Source organism: Oncorhynchus mykiss, chromosome 6, assembly GCF_013265735.2.
Source record: "Oncorhynchus mykiss isolate Arlee chromosome 6, USDA_OmykA_1.1, whole genome shotgun sequence".
In the NCBI taxonomy this organism is placed as follows: Eukaryota; Metazoa; Chordata; class Actinopteri; order Salmoniformes; family Salmonidae; genus Oncorhynchus; species Oncorhynchus mykiss.
In genome coordinates, this window is record NC_048570.1 from 9761023 (window position 1) to 9784746 (window position 23724).

Sequence of the window (23724 nt, forward strand, 5' to 3'; positions counted from 1 at the left end):
AGGGAGAGAGAGAGAGAGAGAGAGAGAGAGAGAGAAAGAAAGAGAGAGAGATAATTTCTGTGTTCACCGAGGGACCTAACAGGACGAAATGGCCGCTGTGTGCTTCCACTTCAGCCTTTCGGTCTGGGCGAAGGCATTCGACTGAGGCTGACGACAGCATGCAGCTAATAACCACACCATTATATTTGAAGTACTGCAGATAAAATAACATTTTGCGTAACATATTAGGTGGAAATTAGTCTTTGAAATTATATTAAAATAGGTGTCTATATTGCAGCTGACTTGCTACGAGAGAGGGAGCTGTTGAAACCGGATTAGCATTAAAGCGTGTTAAGCTTTGAACTAATTGGGCTGACGGTAATCCTATTTAATTGACTCTCGAAAACTAAACTGTTAAAAAACTCCACAACAAATCTGTTTTCCATGGCTTGGTCAGCACAATAAAACACTCATATTGCCTGTTTGGCAGGTTAGGAAGTCATACTAATAATGTATGCTATTTAGCAGGACCCTGTCATCTAAAGCGACTCAAATGAAACCTGACAGTCGGCACTTTAACCTCATAGTCATTGTATCATTTCCAATCCAAAGTGCTGGAGTACAGAGACAAAACAACAAACAATGTATCACTGTCCCAATACTTTTGGAGCTCACTGTATTTTATATGTGACCCCAGCGGCAATCGAACCAATGACCCTTTGCGTTGCAAGTACTCAGGAAGTTTTGCCGTATATGTGTTGGATTCAGAGAGAATGTTTTTGTGTGTGTGCGATCCATCTCCGAAGGTCTTTATGTGTTGAAGGGTGTTTTCTGCCTGTCTGTCTGCCTATCTATCTGTCCATCTGTCCATTTATCTGCCTGTCTGCCTGTCTCTCTGTCTATCTATCTGTCTGCAGAAGCCATCAGCGCAGGACAGACACCACACCAACACCCTTCAACACATAAAGATGGATCACACACATCCTGTGCTGATGGCTTCTGCAGACAGCCAGACCAAGCCTGGTCTTTATTTATGTGTGAGAAACAACTTTATTCAACCTTTCAGTGACTTAAACATTTCAGTGCGGATGGAAATCCCACAGCCAGATGGTTGAGTCGACGCAGACTGTCTGTACTTGGGGGTAAGAGGCTAGGAAAGCAGACTAACAGATAGATAGACAGCCAGATGATTGAGTCGACGCAGACTGTCTGTACTTGGGGGTAAGAGGCTAGGAAAGCAGACTAACAGATAGATAGACAGCCAGATGGTTGAGTTGACACAGACTGTCTGTACTTGGGGGTAAGAGGCTAGGAAAGCAGACTAACAGATAGATAGACAGCCAGATGATTGAGTCGACGCAGACTGTCTGTACTTGGGGGTAAGGGGCTAGGAAAGCAGACTAACAGACAGATGGTTGAGTCGACGCAGACTGTCTGTACTTGGGGGTAAGGGGCTAGGAAAGCAGACTAACAGCCAGATGGTTGAGTTGACGCAGACTGTCTGTACTTGGGAGTAAGGGGCTAGGAAAGCAGACTAAGAGCCAGATGGTTGAGTTGACGCAGACTGTCTGTACTTGGGGATAAGAGGCTAGGAAAGCAGACTAACAGATAGATAGACAGCCAGATGGTTGAGTTGACACAGACTGTCTGTACTTGGGGATAAGAGGCTAGGAAAGCAGACTAACAGCCAGATGGTTGAGTTGACGCAGACTGTCTGTACTTGGGGGTAAGAGGCTAGGAAAGCAGACTAACAGATAGATAGACAGCCAGATGGTTGAGTTGACGCAGACTGTCTGTACTTGGGGGTAAGGGGCTAGGAAAGCAGACTAACAGCCAGATGGTTGAGTTGACGCAGACTGTCTGTACTTGGGGGTAAGGGGCTAGGAAAGCAGACTAACAGACAGATGGTTGAGTTGACGCAGACTGTCTGTACTTGGGGGTAAGGGGCTAGGAAAGCAGACTAAGAGCCAGATGGTTGAGTCGACGCAGACTGTCTGTACTTGGGGGTAAGAGGCTAGGAAAGCAGATAGACAGACAGACAGATAGACAGCCAGATGGTATGAACACCATGGCTTCCTCTGTGCTTGCGGGGTCTGGAGCGTCTTCTCTTGAGTATATAAACATCTGCTGGGTTCCTCGAGCTCTGGCCTGGCCAGTGTAATGAACTAACTACCAGACAATGAACTTAGAGGGGTACCTCCCACTGCAGTGCTGACTGACAATGATCTTGGGTCAGTTTTGCATTATCCCCACTAATGGTTAAGGTTAAGATTTGGGGAGGGGAATCTGATCCTAGCTCTGTACCTCGGGGAAACTTCCTCCCGGAGCGTGCTGACTGAAATGAGCAGGATGAACCATAGCGATATTCTCTTCTCTGTTTTAGTTCAGGCTTTCACTGTGTGTATGGATTAACACACACATACTGAACGGGGAACATTGAAGACGAGCCACTTGGTTTTGATGGAGCATATCATGTGACAATCCATGGTATTTTCACTCTCTGATGACAACCATATGTATTGTATTGTTCTTGCTTAGCAATATGACATATATATTTTTTATATATATTTTAAATGTAGGCGTTTTTTTAAGCTTTTGAAAATAGTTTCTCGGACAAACGCACATCGTTTGTTCTATAATGCATAGCGTTATTTAATGCAGGTCTTTGTCTTTGCAATAGTGGTCCCATGGGGCGGCAGGTAGCGGAGCGTTGGGCCAGTAACCGAAAGGTCGGTTAAAGACAGTTAACCCCCAAAAACAACTGCTCCCCGGGCACCGTGGATGTCGATTAAGGCAGCCCCCCACACCTCTCTTGATTCAGAGGGGTTGGGTTAACTGCAGTTGAATGCATTCAGTTGTGCAACTGACTAGGCATCCCCTTTGCCCGTCGTCCATGACAACCTGGCAGGATCCCGGAAACCCTGAGTAACTGCCTTAGTCTGCTTCCGTGGCAACCGGCTCCTCTATAGTCCATAATACTATGTCACCCCTCACCCCATCTTTATCTAAGAACAATGTCCAAAGATTTGAGGGGCAGTGAGAGAGAGGAAACATGAAAATAAAAAACGTCAGGAGACATTTTGTAGCTAGTACATTTGAATCGCAGTCTTTCACAGCTCTTCCAGAGGTAATGAATGGGGAGGTTCTCAATGGGGGGGATGCCCAACCAAACTCTATCATCATCCATCCCTGCTCCCTTCTAGCTCGAGGAGCCTCTCACGAATGTACCCTCTGCACCACAAAGGAAAACACAACGCTACATCTTAGTTCTCAAACCAAACACAATTAAAACACCAGATAATGCTCTGCCTATACCCTGCCCTTCCTCTCCAGGGGATATACAGACACTGATGATTAGTGAGCTTTGGTCAAACGTAACCATGGAATAAAAAGCTTCCAGTTGAATTCTTTGATTGATAGTTTCCTTAAACTATTCAACCACGAGACATTTCAAGAAGATCTTTGTTTTAAGTCATTTCCAGGGCTAGAGAAACAAGCACAACCTTTTTACTACGTGTGCGGGCCAAAATAAACGTCTGGGGCTTGTTTCTTTGTTGGAGTGTGCAATGCTGTCTCTCTATCTCTAGAATCAGATAAGTGCCATAAACTGGCAAGCGCCATGTTAGTGTCCAGCGAGCACGATTAGAATCTACCAGTCTAGACAGAATCACTGAACGGAACAGGGAGAGATAGTCCCCTAGAATGGAACAGAGGAGCTTTTCAGTTCAGAACACATTTTAATTCAAAATGACTAGTTACTAAATGTGCTCTGAGGTGAAGTTTCCCCTAGGCACAGATCTAGGAACAGCTTTCCCCTCCCCGAGTCTTAACCTTAATCAATAGTGGGGGGAATGCCAAACTGACCCAAGATCAGCATCTAGGAGCATCTTCACCCTACACCAGGGAAGGTATTATAACGTGTCACCATACGCGATAGTGTCAGGTAGGTTAGGCTTAAGGTTTCGACATCCGCCTAGAATTAGGATAATACTGGAAATGATATTGCCTAGTTAGGTTTACAGTATCATTCTAATTGCAAGCATATTATGCCAAATGCTTTTGCAAAAACAACCTCTGATATCGCAAAACATTTAACATCAAAATGTTGCACTGCCTGGACAGAGCTGCCGTCTAATGGAACCATTTGTGAATTACTGTTGCATAGGAGGTCGGAATAAAAGAGATTGCTTGATAATCTCAGATAATAATGTTAGTAACTGTTGTTTGTTTTTTTGACAAAGCTTTGATTTGATTTCAGATAAAACATTGACAATCACTCCAACGAGCCAAAGCCCACAGCTTACTACAGCATCTCCAGAGGATTATATTGGGCCCTGTGCATTATTTGAACGAGTTTGGCACTAGTCAAAAGTAGTGTACTACATAGAGAAATAGGGTACTGTTTAGGATGCATCCGTTGTGCACACAACTAAAAACACTGAACCTTGGCCTGTAGCCAAGGACCGCGTAGAAAAAAAACACTTTCTACCAGGAACAAAACTTAGCCACTGCTTTTTTAGCAATGTGCTACCAATTGTACTCTTATATGCAATGTAAATTATTTTTTATTTTGCGTAATTAGATTGAGAAAAGAGAGCGCTAGTGGTGTAATGTGGGGGCATTGTAAACTTGCCACCGGCTCGGCTGCTCTGGCGTTAAGTTTGCTGACAGAGCCATTATCGCTGTGCATTCCAGACTGTGAGAGGCTTGTGTTGTCACGGAGCCAATGCTAACCACTAATCAGGGAGACTGACTGGAGGAGGGCCGGGGCCCCTGCTGCCAGACCCCGCAGGGAGGGCATCGCCTGGAACCTGGGCCTGCCAACAAGGCCCTGCTAGGTGGAGAGAGAGGTGAGGGGGGAGGGGGGGTTGGGGCTTTTAGTGCTACCTCACACCACAAACTGCTGCAATGCTGCTTCGCATGGAAGGCAACACTACTATTACTCTGGGCACTGGCGTGGCACCAGCCGGTCTACATTTTCTACCTCCCCGCAAGACCTCACGTCTACACCCGGCCAACACCCCGGAGAGAGTATGTGAGTGCTTACCTGATACTCTATGTCACTAGAACCAGATGAACTCAGTGACAGTACATACGCCCCATCCCAGCTTGCCCTAACAATCATTTGACCTAGTTACAGTAAACTATGGCATGGACACAACTCACTCAGCAAGGCACTCACTACTCAGCTAGTACAGGACATCAGCCGCACTCTACACTCTAGTTTGACTGGATTTAAATTGCCACTTCGGTGGCGCTGTCCAGTGAGTCCAGTCCAGTCAGGGCTCTTCATCGAAAGAGCCTGCAGGGTATCAGTGAGCCTTGATCCTCTGATACATTGGCCAACAACATGACCCGTCTTTTCATGACCCGCGGCCAGACACAAGGCGTACAGAGGGATCCCCGGGGGGGTATGAAGATACCACATCACTGATGCATTCTGACATGACCAGACTAATGTCATCTGCTTCAGAGTGGCTGGCATCAAGAATCTTTCTTGGAGAAGGCAGATGACTGTTCTTAGTGTGTGTGTGTGTGTGTGTGTGTGTGTGTGTGTGTGTGTGTGTGTGTGTGTGTGTGTGTGTGTGTGTACGTGTGTGTACGTGTGTGTGCACATTCAAGCTTGGATGGTCATTTAACGAGGTTGCTTATGTGTCGCTGCACTGTGTACCCAGTGTGCTATATCTCTAAGATGTGAGGCTGCAGTACGGCAGTCTGGTCTGGTCTGTCCTACAGGGTTTCTGAGCATTTCAGGCACGGAGAAGAGAGATGTCCTGTCATCACTGTCTGATGTCTTTATTCCACTGCAGCTGTGTCTTTCACTCACAGCACAGCACAGCCCAGACACAGCCCAGCCCAGCCCAGACACAGCACAGCCCAGACACAGCACAGCCAAGCACAGCCCAGACACAGTCCAGCGCGGCCCAGACACAGCCCAGCCCAGACACAGCCCAGCACAGCACAGCCCAGTCCAGCCCAGACACAGCACAGCACAGCACAGCACAGCCCAGTCCAGCCCAGACACAGCACAGCCCAGACACAGCCCAGCCCAGACACAGCCCAGCCCAGACACAGCCCAGCCCACCTCTGACACAGTCCAGCCCAGACACAGCCAAGTCCAGCCCAGACACAACCCAGTCAGCCCAAACACAGTCCAGCCCAGCCCAGACACAGCCCAGTCCAGCCCAGACACAGCCCAGTCCAGCCCAGACACAGCCCAGTCCACCAATGTGAACTATTGACTTGAATTGGTCTTTCCGGGTCAGCACCAGTCTTTCCACCAATTAGAAGTTTTGAGACACAATCAACAGTGCTGCAATGTCTAAAGTCTAGCAGTCTAGTGCCAGCACCCTTGCCTGTGTGTCTGTATATTAACCTCCCACAAATCTCTGTTGAACCATGCCTTTCATCAGCAACAAAGTCCAAAAAGAGTCTGTACTTTTCAAACTACCCTGAAATTCTTTCCCAATTGCCATTCAAAAGTGATATATTGACAGAACGATTCAGAGCAATACCAGTCAAACTCACAAGATATTGAGTTCTACTGTTATGGCCCACACATCTTTTTCTTCAATGGTTTTGAACTTGACCCCCTAACAGCTCACACTAGTACGGTGTCCATTTTAGGACACCTTCAAACATCAAAGTCAGTCTGAGCTAAGTCAGACATCAGCCAAAGTCTCGTACTGCATTTAGCATCAAGTCCTAGGCTGAGCGGCAGTCCCGGATCTCTGATCATGTGTCTATTAAATCACCGGTCCCATGTGGCTCAGTTGGTAGGGCATGGTGCTTGCAATGCTAGGGTTGTGGGTTTGATTCCTGCTGGGGACCTGTATGAGCGAATGTATGCACTCATTACGTCCTGTAAGTGGCTCTGGATCAGAGTGTCTGCCTAATGACTTAAGTGGCAAGGTTGTATGTCGCGAAATGCTGATGGGCATATTTGCGAGGGTTCAAGTTTCGGGGTGCAGCCTGACACTTTCACAAGAGTCCACGGGCTTGACCCACCACGACTAATATTAGCACCTCCTAAAAAAAGTTATTACACTTAACATCAGGCCTGTCCATCAATTTTGAGTAGAATGAGAGGGCAGAGTTCAGAGGTCACAGGTCAAACACACCGCCTAGCCAATAAGAGAGACAATAGCATTTTGACTTAAATACAGAGGATCAATAAATCTTATTAGCCTCAAGAGCAGAGACATCAATCCTGTTTTGCAGGGTGATCCCATTATGACAGATAAAATGAATGAAAAATGCATGAGGTAAAAACGGAGGGGGAAAAAATATGAAACTGGTGCAGAGACCAGACCACCTAAAGCCTCTCTGTTCAATTGAACGAACCAATCGACCAATTTATTGGCTTGATTTTTCCTGCGGGAGAATTCCTAAAACTCTTATGGCCGTATCGAAGTGAACAGGATAAGGCCTGAGAGCATTGCGTGCTGAGAGTGGATTGTAAAATGTTACTGTTGTGTCATAAACCGTGCAGAGTGAAGGAGGAAGAGAGCGAGAAAGAGCAGGGGCAGAGATAACTTTTCTCTCTGTCTCTGTCTCTCTCGCTTTCTCTGCCCTGGTCGCAGAGCTCCACACGTCCATCAGCACAGCAGGAGGAGGCTCTCAATCTCTCACAAGTGTAACCCAGTTCAAAGTCCACTTATCTAACACCAAAGTGTAAGAAAATGCAGCGTTCTCGTATTTATGTGAGATAAAATATTATTACAACTTTGATGAGATGACCAGATACTGTAGAACATAACGTAGCGTGAAATCCAGTCCAAGTGTATCTGTATGAAAAAGTATCTCTGTCGCTTTAGTACTGATGTCTACCAGCAGAGGAGACCAACCCACCAAACAGTGAACGTTACTACAACGTTAGGTAACGTTCCAGTGGAGTCCCAATAGGATGGAAACAGGAAGTTGATAAATACCTCTGCAGCAGGTATGCCCTCAGGTGGGCGGCACTGGAGAAGCACTTCCTGTTCCAGTGACACCTCCTTCCCCAGTGGCTCCTGGTCAAATGTTTTCCTGAGATCTGGAGGGGAGAAATAAAGACAAAACATTAATTAAGAAATCATGATCAAATTCCAGGTCCAATCTATCTGGCTCGAAGGACCATGAAAAGAAGGCTGATGGGGAAAAAAGGTGAAATAGCAAAATACACATTTATCTCAGAAATACATAATATGAATCGCCCTCCATTGTAAGTGTTCAGTAGTATTGTTCATGCCTTCCTATTGGCCTCAGCTTCAGAACTCTCATGTTACTCCCACTGAATCCCTCATTTGATTATTAGGATTATCCATTTAGCAATTTACTGAAATGTTAACGAAACTGAACTCCTCCCGACAAGAAGCTAAAACTGCTGTAGCAGTAAACCAATGCAGGGATCTCGACACCGAATTTCAATTCAGCATGCACATATCTCTATTCACAGACAGAGAATGTAGATACAGCTGAAAAATCCTATAGCCGAGACTACCTGAACACCAATATCTAATCTGCGGCATCTCAAGGCCCCTTGGTATATTGAGAGACTATAGAATGCCTCCACCGAGGATGAAAAAAGAACACAGACGTTTTCTCGATTTCATGGAGAACACTTCGTCCAGCCCGGAGTTCAGCATGATCAGTAGTCCACCACAGTCAGGTGACTCATCTCACAAGCACACAATGACGCATGTAGGCGTTGCAAAGAGAGTAAACCATGGAAATGGTAAATAGGCATGGAAACCAAGAGGGGTGTGGGCAACAGTGCAGCCATTTTGGAGACACCATCTTTTCATTGAGTATTTAAGCCCTGCTTTAGGTTTCTGGTCCTCGTGGTTTTCTATCCCCTCTTTGTGAATTCAGCCCAATGGCCGGGGTCACGTGACAGCAATCACAGTGATGCATACAGAGAGAGAGAGAGAGAGACAGAGAGACAGAGACAGAGACAGAGACAGAGACAGAGAGAGAGACAGAGAGAGAGAGACAGAGACAGAGACAGAGAGAGAGACAGAGAGAGAGACAGAGAGACAGAGAGAGACAGAGGGACAGAGAGAGACAGAGAGACAGAGAGAGAGACAGAGAGAGAGACAGAGAGACGGAGAGAGAGAGAGAGAGAGAGAGAGAGAGAGAGAGAGAGAGAGAGAAAGACAGAGACAGAGAGAGAGACAGAGAGAGAGAGAGAAAGAGAGAGAGAGATAGAGAGACAGAGAGAGATAGAGACAGAGAGAGAGAGAGAGAGAAAGACAGAGACAGAGAGAGAGACAGAGAGAGAGAGAGAGAGAGAAAGAGAGAGAGAGATAGAGAGAGAAAGAGACAGAGAGAGACAGAGAGAGAGACAGAGAGAGAGCGAGAGAGAGAGAGAGAGAGAGAAAGAGAGATGTGTGAATGAGGGAGGAAAAGAGAGGGCAAATGCAGCATTTACAAGGGCAAGTGGACAGTCCCCGAGCAAAGCTCAAGTCACAGGAGTTGTCAGGGATCTGAGATGGTTCGTAGCGGAGAGGAAGACACTGGATTCTAATGCCTGTCCACTGGGACCTCTATTCTCACACCTACTTCCCTAGCTGTTCTGTACAGTATGTGTGTTAGGAGCATGTGGAGTGGAGGGCTTGACTGCATGAGAATGACACCACAGGGAATGGCAGCGCTGGGACAATTCATACAGGCGTTATTACAGTTATTATATGGATTTCAAAAGACTGCCTTGAGGTTTGAAGACAGTTCTCTTTATAGTGCTTTTGATTGGCTAAAGGGAAAAGTGAGTGCCTGATTTGTTGCATTATTCTTGTGTTTAAACCAAGCTCTTTAGTAGTTGACGTACTGTACAGTACAGCTTGCCGCCGGGCAGCTGGTGCTGACTAGTTTATGCCTATTTAAATCCATGGAAGTTACTGTTCATGATTTCATTATTCATCCATTATGGATGAGATGGACAGCACAGAAAAGACTGATATCTGTACTGCTTCGTAGAGCGTCGCTGGGGTTGAAGACAAATCGATAACAGCGAGCAAAGTATGGATCCAGCAAAACAATTTTATTTTTCTAGGCAAGTCAGTGAAGAACAAATTCTTGTTTTCAATGACAGCCTAGGAACAGTGGGTTAACTGCCTGTTCAGGGGCAGAACGACAGATTTGTACCTTGTCAGCTCGGGGGTTTGAACTTGCAACCCTTCCGGTTACTAGTCCAACGTTCTAACCACTAGGCTACCCTGCCGCCCCGACTGTGTCATTGGTGGATCCTTGAGAAAGTATGGATACAGCCCTGTAAGAAACAGGCATCGTTTGACTGAACAAGGGTAAAAGTAATGTCTGCAGACAGACAAGCAGACAAAGACATAGAGGAGCACAGAAGTCTGTGACTTAGGGATCAGCCGGTCAGGCTGTCCTCAGCAGGCTCTGTGAGTGATTCTCCAGCTGGCTCTTCCATGGCCCCCAGTGCCTCACTAAGACACTACATTCCAGTCCGTTTCCACACAGCTCCCTCACTCCCCTCTGGAGCTGCACCATGGGTAGCGACACAGAGAGTTGACCAGAGCTACTGTACCAGGAGGAAGGAGGCTGGAGTGTGGAGGAGACAACCAAGTACTGAGACAATATTAATTCGGTGCCAAACAGAAGATAAAAACAGACTAAATCAGAGAGCTGAGCACTCGGTAGTTGACGTGCTCAAGTGAACTAGCCCATTTCAGGGAACCATTTTAGTTTTCTTTAAAGTCATTCAAAACAAAGTGTTCAGTCAAATGTGTGGGTTTACAATGCATGTTTCTCTTATTACTGAGGTAATCTTTCTCTTTGTAAGAAAGGCAAAGGGGAGCAGTGCTGCTAAACAGTTAAGGCCTTGAAGAGGCCAAGCAAAATAAACGAGAATAATGGCCGCCAATGATATATTCACGATATATAAGTGAATTACATGCTATGAGGGAATGTCCTGCTCTCTTTTAGTGTGGGAAAGGGGGGAAACACAAGCACACAAATCCTGCTTTAAGCCATACACGAAAGAAGGATGGACATTTCCTTTTTGATTCACTCACTGGGCCTCCTAACCTTATAAGTTTAAAACAACATCAGGAAGAGACTGGAGAATAGACTGTTTTCTTTCTTGACCCGACCACAAACAAACCTCCAGTTAGGCTAGCTACAATCAGAAAAAAACGGTTCCAAAAGGGTTATTCGGCTGTCCCCATAGGAGAACCCTTTTTGGTTCCAGGTAGGACCCTTTTGGGTTCCGTGTAGAACCCTCTGTGGAAAGGGTTCTCCCTGGAACGAAAAAGGGTTCTCCCTGGAACCAAAAGGGTTCTTCAAAGGGTTCTACTATGGGGACAGTCGAAGAACCCTTTTAGGTTCTAGATAGCACCTTTTTTTCTAAGAGTGTAGTGCTATATATCTGGCTCTGAAGTGAGGGCTGAACAGATGCAGAAAAGCCATAAAGCAGGTCTGTAATTTGAGAAAGGCTGCTTCATTAGCTTAGCAGGTGACGTATTGATGGAGGTAATCAGTGATTTTGATGTGGCTTTAAACAGAAACACATGTATCCCCCAGAGTCAACGAGAGTGGGAGAGAGGGAAAGATTGGAGGGAGAGAGACCAGGGAGAGAGGGAGAGGGGGTGGGTGAGAGAGAGGGAGAAAGAGAGATCAGGGTAGGCGTGGGGGGAGAGGGGGGGGGGGTGAGAGAGATTAAAGAGAGAGATTAGAGAGTGAGAGTGAGAGAAGAGACCAGGGCAGTGCCAGGAAGTGTGTGGGCTGTCGTTTGTGTATCACCAACAAACCTTTCGCTCACCATTACCTCTGCCCACTTAATGGGGCCAGAGTTTGTTCTACTTCTGTAATCCACAGTCTCTCCGCAGGGTCCTGCTGCTGGCTAGCAGACCACTCTGGGTCAAACGGGGACAGTCTGGGACCAGAAATCGTCCCGGGCATTTCTAACACAACAACCCTATTTTTTTCCATCAAGGCCCCCATACTGGACCATTTTTATCACAAGCCTAAATAATTTTCCACAAGCCCAAATTATGTACAGAAACCCCAATTTAGATAGGCCAACTGGGCCTGTCTAAATCACTGCCCTACTATCCGTTTCAGGGACCACAACAGGGATTCCGTTTCCAGTATATCACAGATTTCCATATTTATGGCAAGTAAAATTGGAGGAATCAATCTCGTCAACAAAATCAATCTGGTCAAGTATTTTTCCATTAAATGAGTATAACAGGCATGTTACGGAGATCAGACCTAGTACACATCGTTACTATCATGGTGAGTATATGTAGGGATTTAGTCAAACAGCACAAGATATGAGTTGACCTTGACAAATACAGAATGATACAGACAGAGACAGACAGACAGACAGACAGACAGACAGACAGACAGACAGACAGACAGACAGACAGACAGACAGACAGACAGACAGACAGACAGACAGACAGACAGACAGACAGACAGAGACAGACAGACAGATATAGACAAAGACAGACAGACAGACAGAGACAGACATATGGAGACATATGGAGACAGCCAGATAGAGACAGACAGATAGAGACAGGATAGAGACAAGATAGAGACAGGATAGAGACAGGATAGATGGACACAGATAGATAGATAGATAGATAGATAGATAGATAGATAGATAGATAGATAGATAGATAGAGACAGAGACAGAGACAGAGACAGAGACAGACATACAGATATAGACAAAGACAGACAGACAGACAGACAGACAGACAGACAGACAGACAGACAGACAGACAGACAGACAGACAGACAGACAGACAGACAGATAGATAGATAGATAGATAGATAGAGACAGAGACAGACAGACAGAGACAGAGACAGAGACAGAGACAGACATACAGAGACAGAGACAGACAGACAGAGACAGAGACAGACATACAGATATAGACAAAGACAGACAGACAGACAGAGACAGACATACAGATATAGACAAAGACAGACAGACAGACAGAGACAGACATATGGAGACATATGGAGACAGCCAGATAGAGACAGGATAGAGACAGGATAGAGACAAGATAGAGACAGGATAGAGACAGGATAGATGGACACAGACAAATACAGTGGTTCTTCCTTTAGCGTCGTACCGCAGCACAGCTTGCGGGCTGCCGCAGAATTCTATGGAAGGTTATTTAAGTGTCAGCAATTGATGCCATTAATGCTAGTTAGTGCTAGTTTGAACACCAGAGGGCATGTTTGAGAAGCATTTGACTGTTTTTAATAGTGGCTGTACTAGAGAATTTAAAACCTTTTTTTGTAAGAACATAGTATATGGGACTGATTTCACGAAATTTTGCTTAATTAATTAGATTAATATTATGGTGCATCTATTCCAAGAAAAATGAAAAACAAACCCTCAGGGTTTCCATTAGGAAAATATGGCGAAGAGGAAAATAATCCTAACATTCACACACCCTAATTGTAGTCTAACCAATACCCAAACGGAGATTCAGTGAAAATAAACACCTGGTTGATTTACCAAGACCAGTCACCATGCTTGTCTCAAATCCTATAATAACAATTGGATGACTTTGGGTGTTACAGTAAGCAACAATTTGTTGCCTTCGTTAGACTACTCCAGCGCAGATAAGAGAAAGAAGACTTAAATAATTAAACAATAAAGCGATTGAATTCACAAATGCTTTTGACTGTTTTCAATATTGACCATCAACCAAAAACACAGCATCTATAAGCAACAGGAATATTATAAAAGTGAAATAAGTATTTGCTCTGACTTTCATTTGGTCAAAAACACACAAATATCAAATGAAAACAGTCTGATCTCAACAAAAGCCAACCTAACTAAGAAATTAATTTCATTGGTTGCCATGGTGAATAATCCAATAATAATTGGTAGGACACATAAAAGGAAACATCAAAGGAATCTCTAAATGAAAATACTGGCAGACCAATAAAATGTCCTTGTACAGTAGTAGATTAATTCTTATGGCTGGGAGGTGCTATTTCCACGTTCGGATGAAAAGTGTGCCCAGAGTAAACTGCCTGCTACTCAGGCCCAGAAGCTAAGATATGCATATTATTAGTAGATTGAAAACACTCTGAAGTTTCTAAAACTGTTGAATGATGTCTGTGAGTTTAACAGAACTCATATGGCAGGCAAAAACCTGAGAAAAATCCAACCACGAAGTGGGAAATCTGAGGTTTGCAGTTTTTCAAGTGATTGCCTATCCAATATGGAGTGAAAATTTGGTCCGATTGCACTTCCTAAGGCTTCCACTTCAGACTTCTACTGTGAAAGGGGAGCGAATAAGAGCTATTTGAACCAGGGGTCTGGTTGAAAGCCTTTAGTTTAGTCACGCGCGCGGCCGTGAGCACAAGCTCTGTTCCTTTTAATTTCTAAAGACAAAGGAATTGTCCGGTTGAAACATTATTGAAGATTTATGATAAAAAAGATTTATGATCGTTTGACATGTTTCTACATACTGTAATATAACTTTTTAAACTTTTCATCTGGACTTAGTGCTTGCGCCTTGTGCATTTGGATTACTGGACTAAACGCGCGAACAAAAAGGAGGTATTTGGACATAAATAGTGGACTTTATCGAACAAAACAAACATTTATTGTGGAACCGGGATTCCTGGGAGTGCATTCCGATGAAGATCATCAAAGGTAAGTGAATATTTATAATGCTATTTCTGACTTCTTTTGACTCCACAACATGGTGGGTATCTGTATGGTGGCTGAGCGCTGTACTCAGATTATCGCATGGTGTGCTTTTGCCCGTAAAGCTTTTTTTGAAATCTGACACAGCGGTTGCATTAAGGAGAAGTATATCTTAATATATATTAATTCTATGCACAACACTTGTGTCTTTCATCAACGTTTATGATGAGTATTCCTGTAAATTGATGTGGCTCTCTGCAAAATCACTGGATGTTTTGGAGGCAAGACATTACTGAACAAAACATCAACATTTATGATGAGTATTCCTGTAAATTGATGTGGCTCTCTGCAAAATCACTGGATGTTTTGGAGGCAAAACATTACTGAACAAAACGCGCCAATGTAAACTGAGATTTTTGGATATAAATATGAACTTTATCGAACAAAACATTACATGTATTGTGTAACATGAAGTCCTATGAGTGCCATCTGATGAAGATCATCAAAGGTTAGTGATTAATTTTATCTCTATTTCAGTTTTTTGTGACTCCTCTCTTTGGCTGGAAAATGGCTGTTTTTAGTTAGAAATTTAAAACTTTAGTCCAAACTCTCTTTTTGTAAAGATTGAAGTCTATTTTCCTGCTAATAGCCCATCATGGAAACTTTGCTCCCATAACGTTTAGGCCTGAGGTAGGTTATAATAATCCATGCCTCCTGGGCATGTTTAAAAGACCAATGATTATGGGTGGAGTTAGAATTTTGGATGTCAGAAGTATTAAAATAAACCAATGTCGGCCTTTAAATGCTTTATTATCCAAATGTTTAAAGTGAATGTGACAGAGAGAAGGCATTTAGACAGGTATTTTTTTTATTTTTTATTTGACCCCTTTTTCTCCCCAATTTTGAGGTATCCAATTGTTGTAGTAGCTACTATCTTGTCTCATCGCTCGGGAGAGACAAAGGTTGAAAGTCATGCGTCCTCCGATTCACAACCCAACCAAGCCGCACCGCTTCTTAACACAGCGCTCATCCAACCCGGAAGCCAGCTGCACCAATGTGTCGAAGAGAGAAACCAAAATGGCCAATGTGCCTTTTTTTCGATAATCATCACTCCACATGTCAAGTGAAATTCCCCCATTGTATTTACTCAAGTTCTCCCTTAACTCCAGGACCATCAACGTTTTTTTTGTTGTTGCCTGATGCAGGACTCTAGTGCATTTCTTGAAGGGTCACATTGAAATCATATGATGTGAGGCAAGCAGTTAAAACAAGTATTTAATAAAGTATTTGTACAATGAATGCTTTCTTCCATTTTCAGTGCTTAGTGAGAAGTGTTGACATTTTGAAATGTCCTATCAGCGAAGGAGAAGGCTGATTCGGGGACGTTGTCAACCCCCACTCAGCTACAGAGTAGTGGGCCTTTTCCTGACAACCCACCTGTAATAACCTCAGGAAAGGGAATGGCGTGGATGCTGGATGCTGGCCGGAATATATATGTGTGTGTGTGTGTGTGTGTGTGTGTGTGTGTGTGTGTGTGTGTGTGTGTGTGTGTGTGTGTGTGTGTGTGTGTGTGTGTGTGTGAGAGAGAGAGAGAGAGAGAGAGAGAGAGAGAGAGAGAGAGAGAGAGAGAGAGAGAGAGAGAGAGAGAGAGAGAGAGAGAGAGAGAGAGAGAGAGAGAGAGAGAGAGAGAGAGAGAGAGAGAGAGAGAGAGAGAGAGAGAGAGAGAGAGAGAGAGAGAGAGAGAGAGAGAGAGAGAGAGAGAGAGAGAGAGAGAGAGAGAGAGAGAGAGAGAGAGAGGACACTTACTATGACTCTTCCTGACATCTCTGTCTAATCAACCAGCAGCAGAACAACAACACATTTCCCTCACCATAGCCCATTGACAGCACGGGACACCTACATGAGTGGTGACTATGCAAAGTATTACAAAAGTTATAGGGGAATGGGTCAATTCTTTAAGTATTCAGAAAACTCTAATATCCCACAGGGAAAACTTCCGTCGGGTATCCCCTCTGAAAGTCCAATGTGTTGAGAGTGGAAGAGACAGGGAGGGAAAAAGGTATCAAGCTTAACCGTTTGCAATGAAATTTCTTCTGACAAAGACTGAGATTTGAGGAAATAGTAGCTGCAACTGGTATAGAGTAAACTGTGCCTTCATCTTCCATTACTCCTGGAAGCCTGCAAGAAGGAGAGATCCCACGCTGCCACCAGGGACAGACCAGGACCAGAAATAAGCCCAGGCGTTTCTAACACACCGGCCCATTGTTTCCCCTTGAGGCCCACATTATTAGCCAAATAATTATAATTTTGTGCAACAACTTTTTTTTTTTTGACAGGCCTACTAGCTTAAAGCTGGACCAGCCCATTTGGCATTTGCCCGAACTGCCCTATGGCCAGACCGCATTATCTTCCAAGAGAATTCTCTTAGATTATAGTCACAGTCGTGTATACCCCCCCCCCCCCCCCCCTCCAAGCAGATACATTGTCGGCCCTGAAAGAACTTCACTGGACTCTATGTAAACTGGAAACCATACATCCCAAGGCTGCATTTACTGTAGCCAGGAATTTTAACAAAGCTAAACTGAGAACAAGACTTCCTAAATTCTATCAGCATATCGAATGCGCGACACGGGCTGCTAGCATTCTGGATTATTGGTACTCTAACTTCCGCGATGCATACAAAGCCCTCCCCCGCCCTGCCTCTGCAAATCTGACCATGACTCCATTTTGTTGCTCCCAGCCTATAGACAGAAACTAAAACAGGAAATGCCCATGCTCAGGTCTGTCCAATGCTGGTCTGACCAGTCGGATTCCACGCTTCAGGATTGCTTCGATCACGTGGACGGGGATATGTTCCTGATAGCCTCAGACAACAACAATTGATGTATATGCTGACTCGGTGAGCGAGTTTATTAGCAAGTGCATCAGAGATGTCGTACCCACTGTGACTATTAAATAATTTCCTAACCAGAAACCGTGGATTGATGGCAGCATTCGGGCAAAACTGAAAGCGTGAACCACCCCTTGTAATCATGGCAAGGTGGAAACATGACCGAATACAAACAGTGCAGCTATTCCCTCCGCAAGGCAATCAAACAAGCAAAGCGTCAGTATAGAGACAAAGTAGAGCCACAATTCAAAAAAAAACAAAAAAAAAACGAGACGTACGTGGCAGGATATACAGTCAATCACGGATGTCACAGGAAAGCTCTCCTCTGTCTGGGGAGTGTTTGTCAGCAGCACTAGCTCCTTCTCTCTGCTGCCTCAGCCTCTCCAGGTTAGGAAAAGGAGACCCCCTCTCTCACTGCCTCTGACAACAACTGGTGCAGCAAATTGTTTACGGCTGCAGAAAGCTGGTGGCCCATTACTACAATAATTTGCACCAAAGGCGCATTTCTCTCTCCTCCCCCTGCCCTTCTTTTCAAGCGTACCTTTATGAGTCGGTATCTCAGGCCTGCTAGGGATTTCTGGGTTCAAACCACTCTCACCAATTGCCAGCGTTTTTATTCCATTACGCGCTAGCATGTCTCCTGAGGTTTGAGCAGGAATTCCGGGCCCGGGTGGGTGGAATTAATTGGTCATGTTCCTACAACTGTGGATTAGAAACAGCAGCCCTCGTAAATTGTACAGAAGCACTGTTTTTTTGGGAGAGTGGGGGACTTTGCCTGCCTGGTGGACTAGCGCTTGCCAAAGCTCTCTCTCTCTTTCACTCTTTCACTCTGTCACTCTCTCTCGCTCTCTGTCCAATCAAGGAAGTCATTTAAACATAGCAAGATATTTCTCTTTGTTTCAATGTGAAACTGCTATACTCCTCATATATCTTTGTTAGAGAGATGTCAAAGTGTGGAGTACACATCTAACCTTCTAGACTAGAACAGGGTGGAGGATACATCTAACCTTCTAGACTAGAACAGGGTGGAGGATACATCTAACCTTCTAGACTAGAACAGGGTGGAGTACACATCTAACCTTCTAGACTAGAACAGGGTGGAGGATACATCTAACCTTCTAGACTAGAACAGGGTGGAGTACACATCTAACCTTCTAGACTAGAACAGGGTGGAGTACACATCTAACCTTCTAGACTAGAACAGGGTGGAGTACACATCTAACCTTCTAGACTAGAACAGGGTGGAGTACACATCTAACCTTCTAGACTAGAACAGGGTGGAGGATACATCTAACCTTCTAGACTAGAACAGGGTGGAGGATACATCTAACCTTCTAGACTAGAACAGGGTGGAGGATACATCTAACCTTCTAGACTAGAACAGGGTGGAGGATACATCTAACCTTCTAGACTAGAACAGGGTGGAGTATACATCTAACTTTCTAGACTAGAACAGGGTGGGGGTACTACTATACATCTAACCTTCTAGACTAGAACAGGGTGGGGTACTACTATACATCTAACCTTCTAGACTAGAACAGGGTGGAGAATACATCTAACCTTCTAGACTAGAACAGGGTGGGGGTACTACTATACATCTAACCTTCTAGACTAGAACAGGGTTAAGAACTACTATACATCTAACCTTCTAGATTAGAACAGGGTGGAGGATACATCTAACCTTCTAGACTAGAACAGGATGGAGTATACATCTAACCTTCTAGACTAGAACAGGGTGGGGGTACTACTATACATCTAACCTTCTAGACTAGAACAGGGTGGGGGTACTACAATACATCTAACCTTCTAGACTAGAACAGGGTGGAGAATACATCTAACCTTCTAGACTAGAACAGGGTGGGGTACTACTATACTGTACTGTACCTTGTTCAAGGTGTCTTTTCAAACACAACTTCCAAGTGAGGACAGTGTGTGTGTGTGTGTGTGTGTGTGTGTGTGTGTGTGTGTGTGTGTGTGTGTGTGTGTGTGTGTGTGTGTGTGTGTGTGTGTGTGTGTGTGTGCGTGCGTGCGTCGGTGTGTGTCGGTGTGTGTGTGACTCCTGTGTCCTTTCTCTCTCCTAGTCCCTAGCGGGTTCTTAATCAACTGGTCTGTCAGCTAGGTGGTGGTTGATGTTGTACTTGTAGGCTCAAAGTCACTCTATAGGTATTTCATCAAGGATAGCAACCTTTCAATGGCAAACGAAGACGGAGAAGGCTGGAGCCCACAGCTCAGCAGTACTCCGCTCAATAACAGAAACACTTGCTTGCACATTGCTTAGCAAATTATTTTGGATGTACCACTATCTAGGGCCTACCAAAGAAAGGCAGCGAAAGCACACACAATATAACTTGTCTATCTCTGTGTTCATACTTTCAGTCATAAATCCTCTAGGGAATGAACAAACTGAATCAAACATGATGCCTCCTTGCAAAAGTTAATTACCAGAATTTAACCTGAAAAAAAAGACCACCAGCAAAACGCATCCCTTGGTTTGTTGAACTTTCACAATATGGGGCTAGAAACAATTCCCTTCCCTCTTTATCACGCTAAAGTGAAACGTTGGCTTTGAGAGCAATTTCTATCCAGATCCAGACGAAATGAAAAAGTGCTTTAGGAGGGCTCAGGAGACGTAAAGACACACACTATGCGATTTGCTTCGGGGATGTGGAGTGTTCATCACCGTCTATATTCTGGTGCAAGGGCTCATGGGGGATGGTGTTGATTTTCGTGTGCACTGTAACTCTAGAAGAGGGAGAGGTTACAGCTACATTGCTGCTTTTGTTGTTATTGTTATATGTTTACTTTCACAAGGTGGCAGGTAGCCTAGTGGTTAGAGCATTGAGCCAGTAACCAAAAGGTCGTTGGTTTGAATCCGTGAGCCGACAAGGTAAAATATCTGCTGATGTGCCCTTGAGCAAGCCACTTGCACCCTAACTTGGGTTCTGGTACTACTATGGCTGACTCTGTAAAAGAAACAACATTCTGGTGTATGTGACGTTAAAACATCTTCATTTTTCGTCATCTCGTAACACTCTCAAATATCAAATGATGTCAGCTGACACGGTTTAATAACTCCTCTACCTTGGCCTGCTGTTGCGTAACAACTTGATCTATAAGTTCCTAATTTAGAACATTCTGTTGCCACAGAAACACCTCACAAAACTTTGTGCTGTTGAACAGCGCCATCTCTCCCCACATGCTCTTACACCGCTCAGCAAATCAATTATACTAAATTGGTGTTATATATGCCCAATCTTAAAAGGTGCAATACGCAAAGAAACGCTCTGCCATTTCCTGGTTTAAAAAATTCTAATAGTTTGCCTAATTTCAATTGATGTGACAAAACAGAATTATTGTACCATCTAAACCACTGTGAAATGTATTTTTCATCACCAAAAATATTGTATTTTCAGCTGTTTGAAGCTGGTGTACAAAACCGAAAGTAAAAAACACTTTTTATTTTACTAGGCAAGTCAGTTAAGAACAAATTCTTATTTACAATGACGGCCTAGGAACAGTGGGTTAACTGCCTGTTTAGGGACAGAACGACAGATTTGTACCATGTAAGCTCGGGGATTTGAACTTGCAACCTTTTGGCTACTAGTCCAACGCTCTTACCACTAGGCTACCCTACCCTAGGGTAGCACTTGTGTGTGCAGAGCTGCAATAGAACAACACCATTCTTTAATACATCTAATATGAAATGTGATAACAATAGTATCCTTAATTAGCATTGAAAAAGTGGATCTTGTCTCATTTTTATTTTATTTTATTTAACCTTTTTTTAAACTAGGTTAGTTAAAAAGAAAAATCTCTCTCCATAATTTCTGAATCACACTTGTAACATCTGAAGGGTAGACTGTGGTTTGTCAATATGAAACAATTTAATTCACTTTCCACGAACCCATACTGCATAGTGCTAGCCCATAGCAAAATGTTTAGCTAGCTAATGTTAGTATATCCGCTAACTAGCACAACATAGCTAGCTAGCTAATGACATGGCACTAACTTGGCGGGGGGACGGGCAGGTAGCCAAAACACGTACATACACTGGCAAAGACTTTCAGCTGGCAGACAGACAGACACTGGAAGACATTTCTGAGTGACAGAGCAAGGGCTTGAATAGGCGCTTTGTTGCCAATTTATTGTGGTACTTGAAAAAAATGCCTGGAACGTAAAATAACGATATTAATCAGTTCCCATGCTTTTAAAATAATGGTTCTGTTTTTGAACTAGTATAGATCACTTTCGTTCCAGGTTCTGTTTTTCTTTTCCTCAAAAAATGTACTTAATTTTCCGGTTTTCAGAAACGAGTTCCAACCCCTTTGCTGAAGTACTGAAATTCTAACAAAGGAACCTTGTTTATTAATGTTGTCTGAACAATTTGAGAACATGACTTTAAGTAGAATCATGTAGGAAACTTTTTGCTGAGGTACTGAAATTCTCACAGAATAACATTGTTTCTTAACGTTCGATGAACTATTTGAGAACATTCCCAATGTCACACCAGTTGGAGAACGTTCCTAGGACATTACCCAAAGTGAAATGAAATGTAATCATGTTTGAACTTTTAGGAAAATGTTCTGTTAATAAGGTAATAAAGGTTATTTGTAAAGTTCCTTAAAGGTGCTGAGAAGGTCCCAAAGCCAGGCAACTAATCCTGCACCATTGTGGGAAAGTTGTATGCAAAATAACCATAGGACAACCTCACTCTCACCAAGCGCTAAGAAACATATGGTTCTCAGAATGTTATGTGTTAGCTGGGTATAAAGAATAGTGTGCCATATGGAACACGGCCCTACCGCGGTTTCTCCTTCCTTGTTTTCCCACTGTATTTCTCACTGTCTGAGTCACCCAAGGCTTGTGCCATGTTTAGTCATGTTGTTTGACATTCATGTGTTTTTACACCACTTTTCCATTACCGAGAACTGAAGGTAAACAACGTTAGAATCATAGTCGATGTCATTAGAGAACAAACACTTCTTCTCACTTCTCTCCGTCCGTTCCCACTGGACTTTATAGACATTTCTCAACACTTATCTTGGAGCAGCTAGGTAGCTAGGCAGCTGGAGAACGGTTCAGTGGCTCGGATGGAGACGCTGGTGTTTCTGTGTGTCGGTGTATGTCTGCTACTGTAACTCACTGAGAAAGCCAGTCACGCCCAAAGAACTCCACCAAGCACTAAACATATGGGGAGACAGGCACAAACACAGACGCAGACGCACTGCCCACAGGACTGGCTGGCTTCCTTAGGGCCTCGCTTCCTGATTGCTATGCACGCACACGCATCAGCAGTGGTGACAGAACAAATTGCTGGCCTCTGAAATGTCTGGTCTAAGAGAGCTCAGTTTGTCCCGGTGCTTACGGCCTGCCACAGAGCTGATCTATTGAAGGAGAAAGGCTTGATGTGATGGTGAGCTAAATCATCGGCAAGAGAGTTTGTGACCCTGTGTGTGTGTGTGTGTGTGTGTTTGTGTGTGTGTGTTTGCGCTTACAGTGCGTCCTCTGCTTTATCACAGATCGAAAAAGGTTCCCAGCATCTGCCGATAAGTCACTGTTTAAGTGCCCTGCTACGGTAAGAACAACAAATCACAGACACAATTAATATCCTCAATTATGTGTATGGACTATACATACCACCCCGGAGCTTTTATGGCTAAAACATTGATCACCATTTTCCAACAACAAAGTGCACATTTATTTATCGCCCTAAAGTGTTACTTTACCAATGATTAAACAGCCTGTTGGCGCTAGGAAAAAGAGGGGGAGGGGGGGGTTAAATGGGTCTCACTTTATTTCCATTGCATGGAAGGGAATGCATTTGCTCAGCAAGGTTGCCTGCCAGAAAGCATTTTGAATCTGAAGTGGAGATTCTTAAAGGACAGGAGAAAGGATTTAGTTTGATTTGAAGTACAGGTAATCCGCCTGGGGTGGACGGATATCACTCCTGATCATGTGCAACACAGTTGTTGCTGGTGATAGAGACAGAAACAGCGACTTGGGGGCGACTGCCAGAGCCACGGTCACGTTCCAGGCTGACGACACTGTGGATGTTACGGCCAACCGTAAAATAACCCTGAGCGACGACTGCTCTCAGGGAGCGCTCCACACAGTTTGCTTGCACATGCAGTGGGACAAATTTAACCAAGGGCAAAGCCACGCTAAGCCCTCGTCATTTTTAACATGATCAAATAGGAAGAACGTGTGGTCCAGTCAACAGTAGAGGGACAGTCAG

The 23724-nt window shown here is 44.3% G+C and overlaps 1 protein-coding gene across 2 annotated transcripts in view; it reads right to left on the reverse strand.

Annotated features, from left to right (window-relative positions):
• The window catches only part of si:ch73-72b7.1 (netrin receptor UNC5C), a 313017-nt gene that overhangs the window by 116532 nt on the left and 172761 nt on the right, over positions 1–23724 (reverse strand). For both annotated transcript variants that reach the window (XM_036979369.1, XM_036979368.1), the window contains exon 4: positions 7911–8014. In XM_036979369.1, the coding sequence (XP_036835264.1) occupies positions 7911–8014 (104 nt within the window). The remainder of the gene's footprint in view (positions 1–7910; positions 8015–23724) is intronic.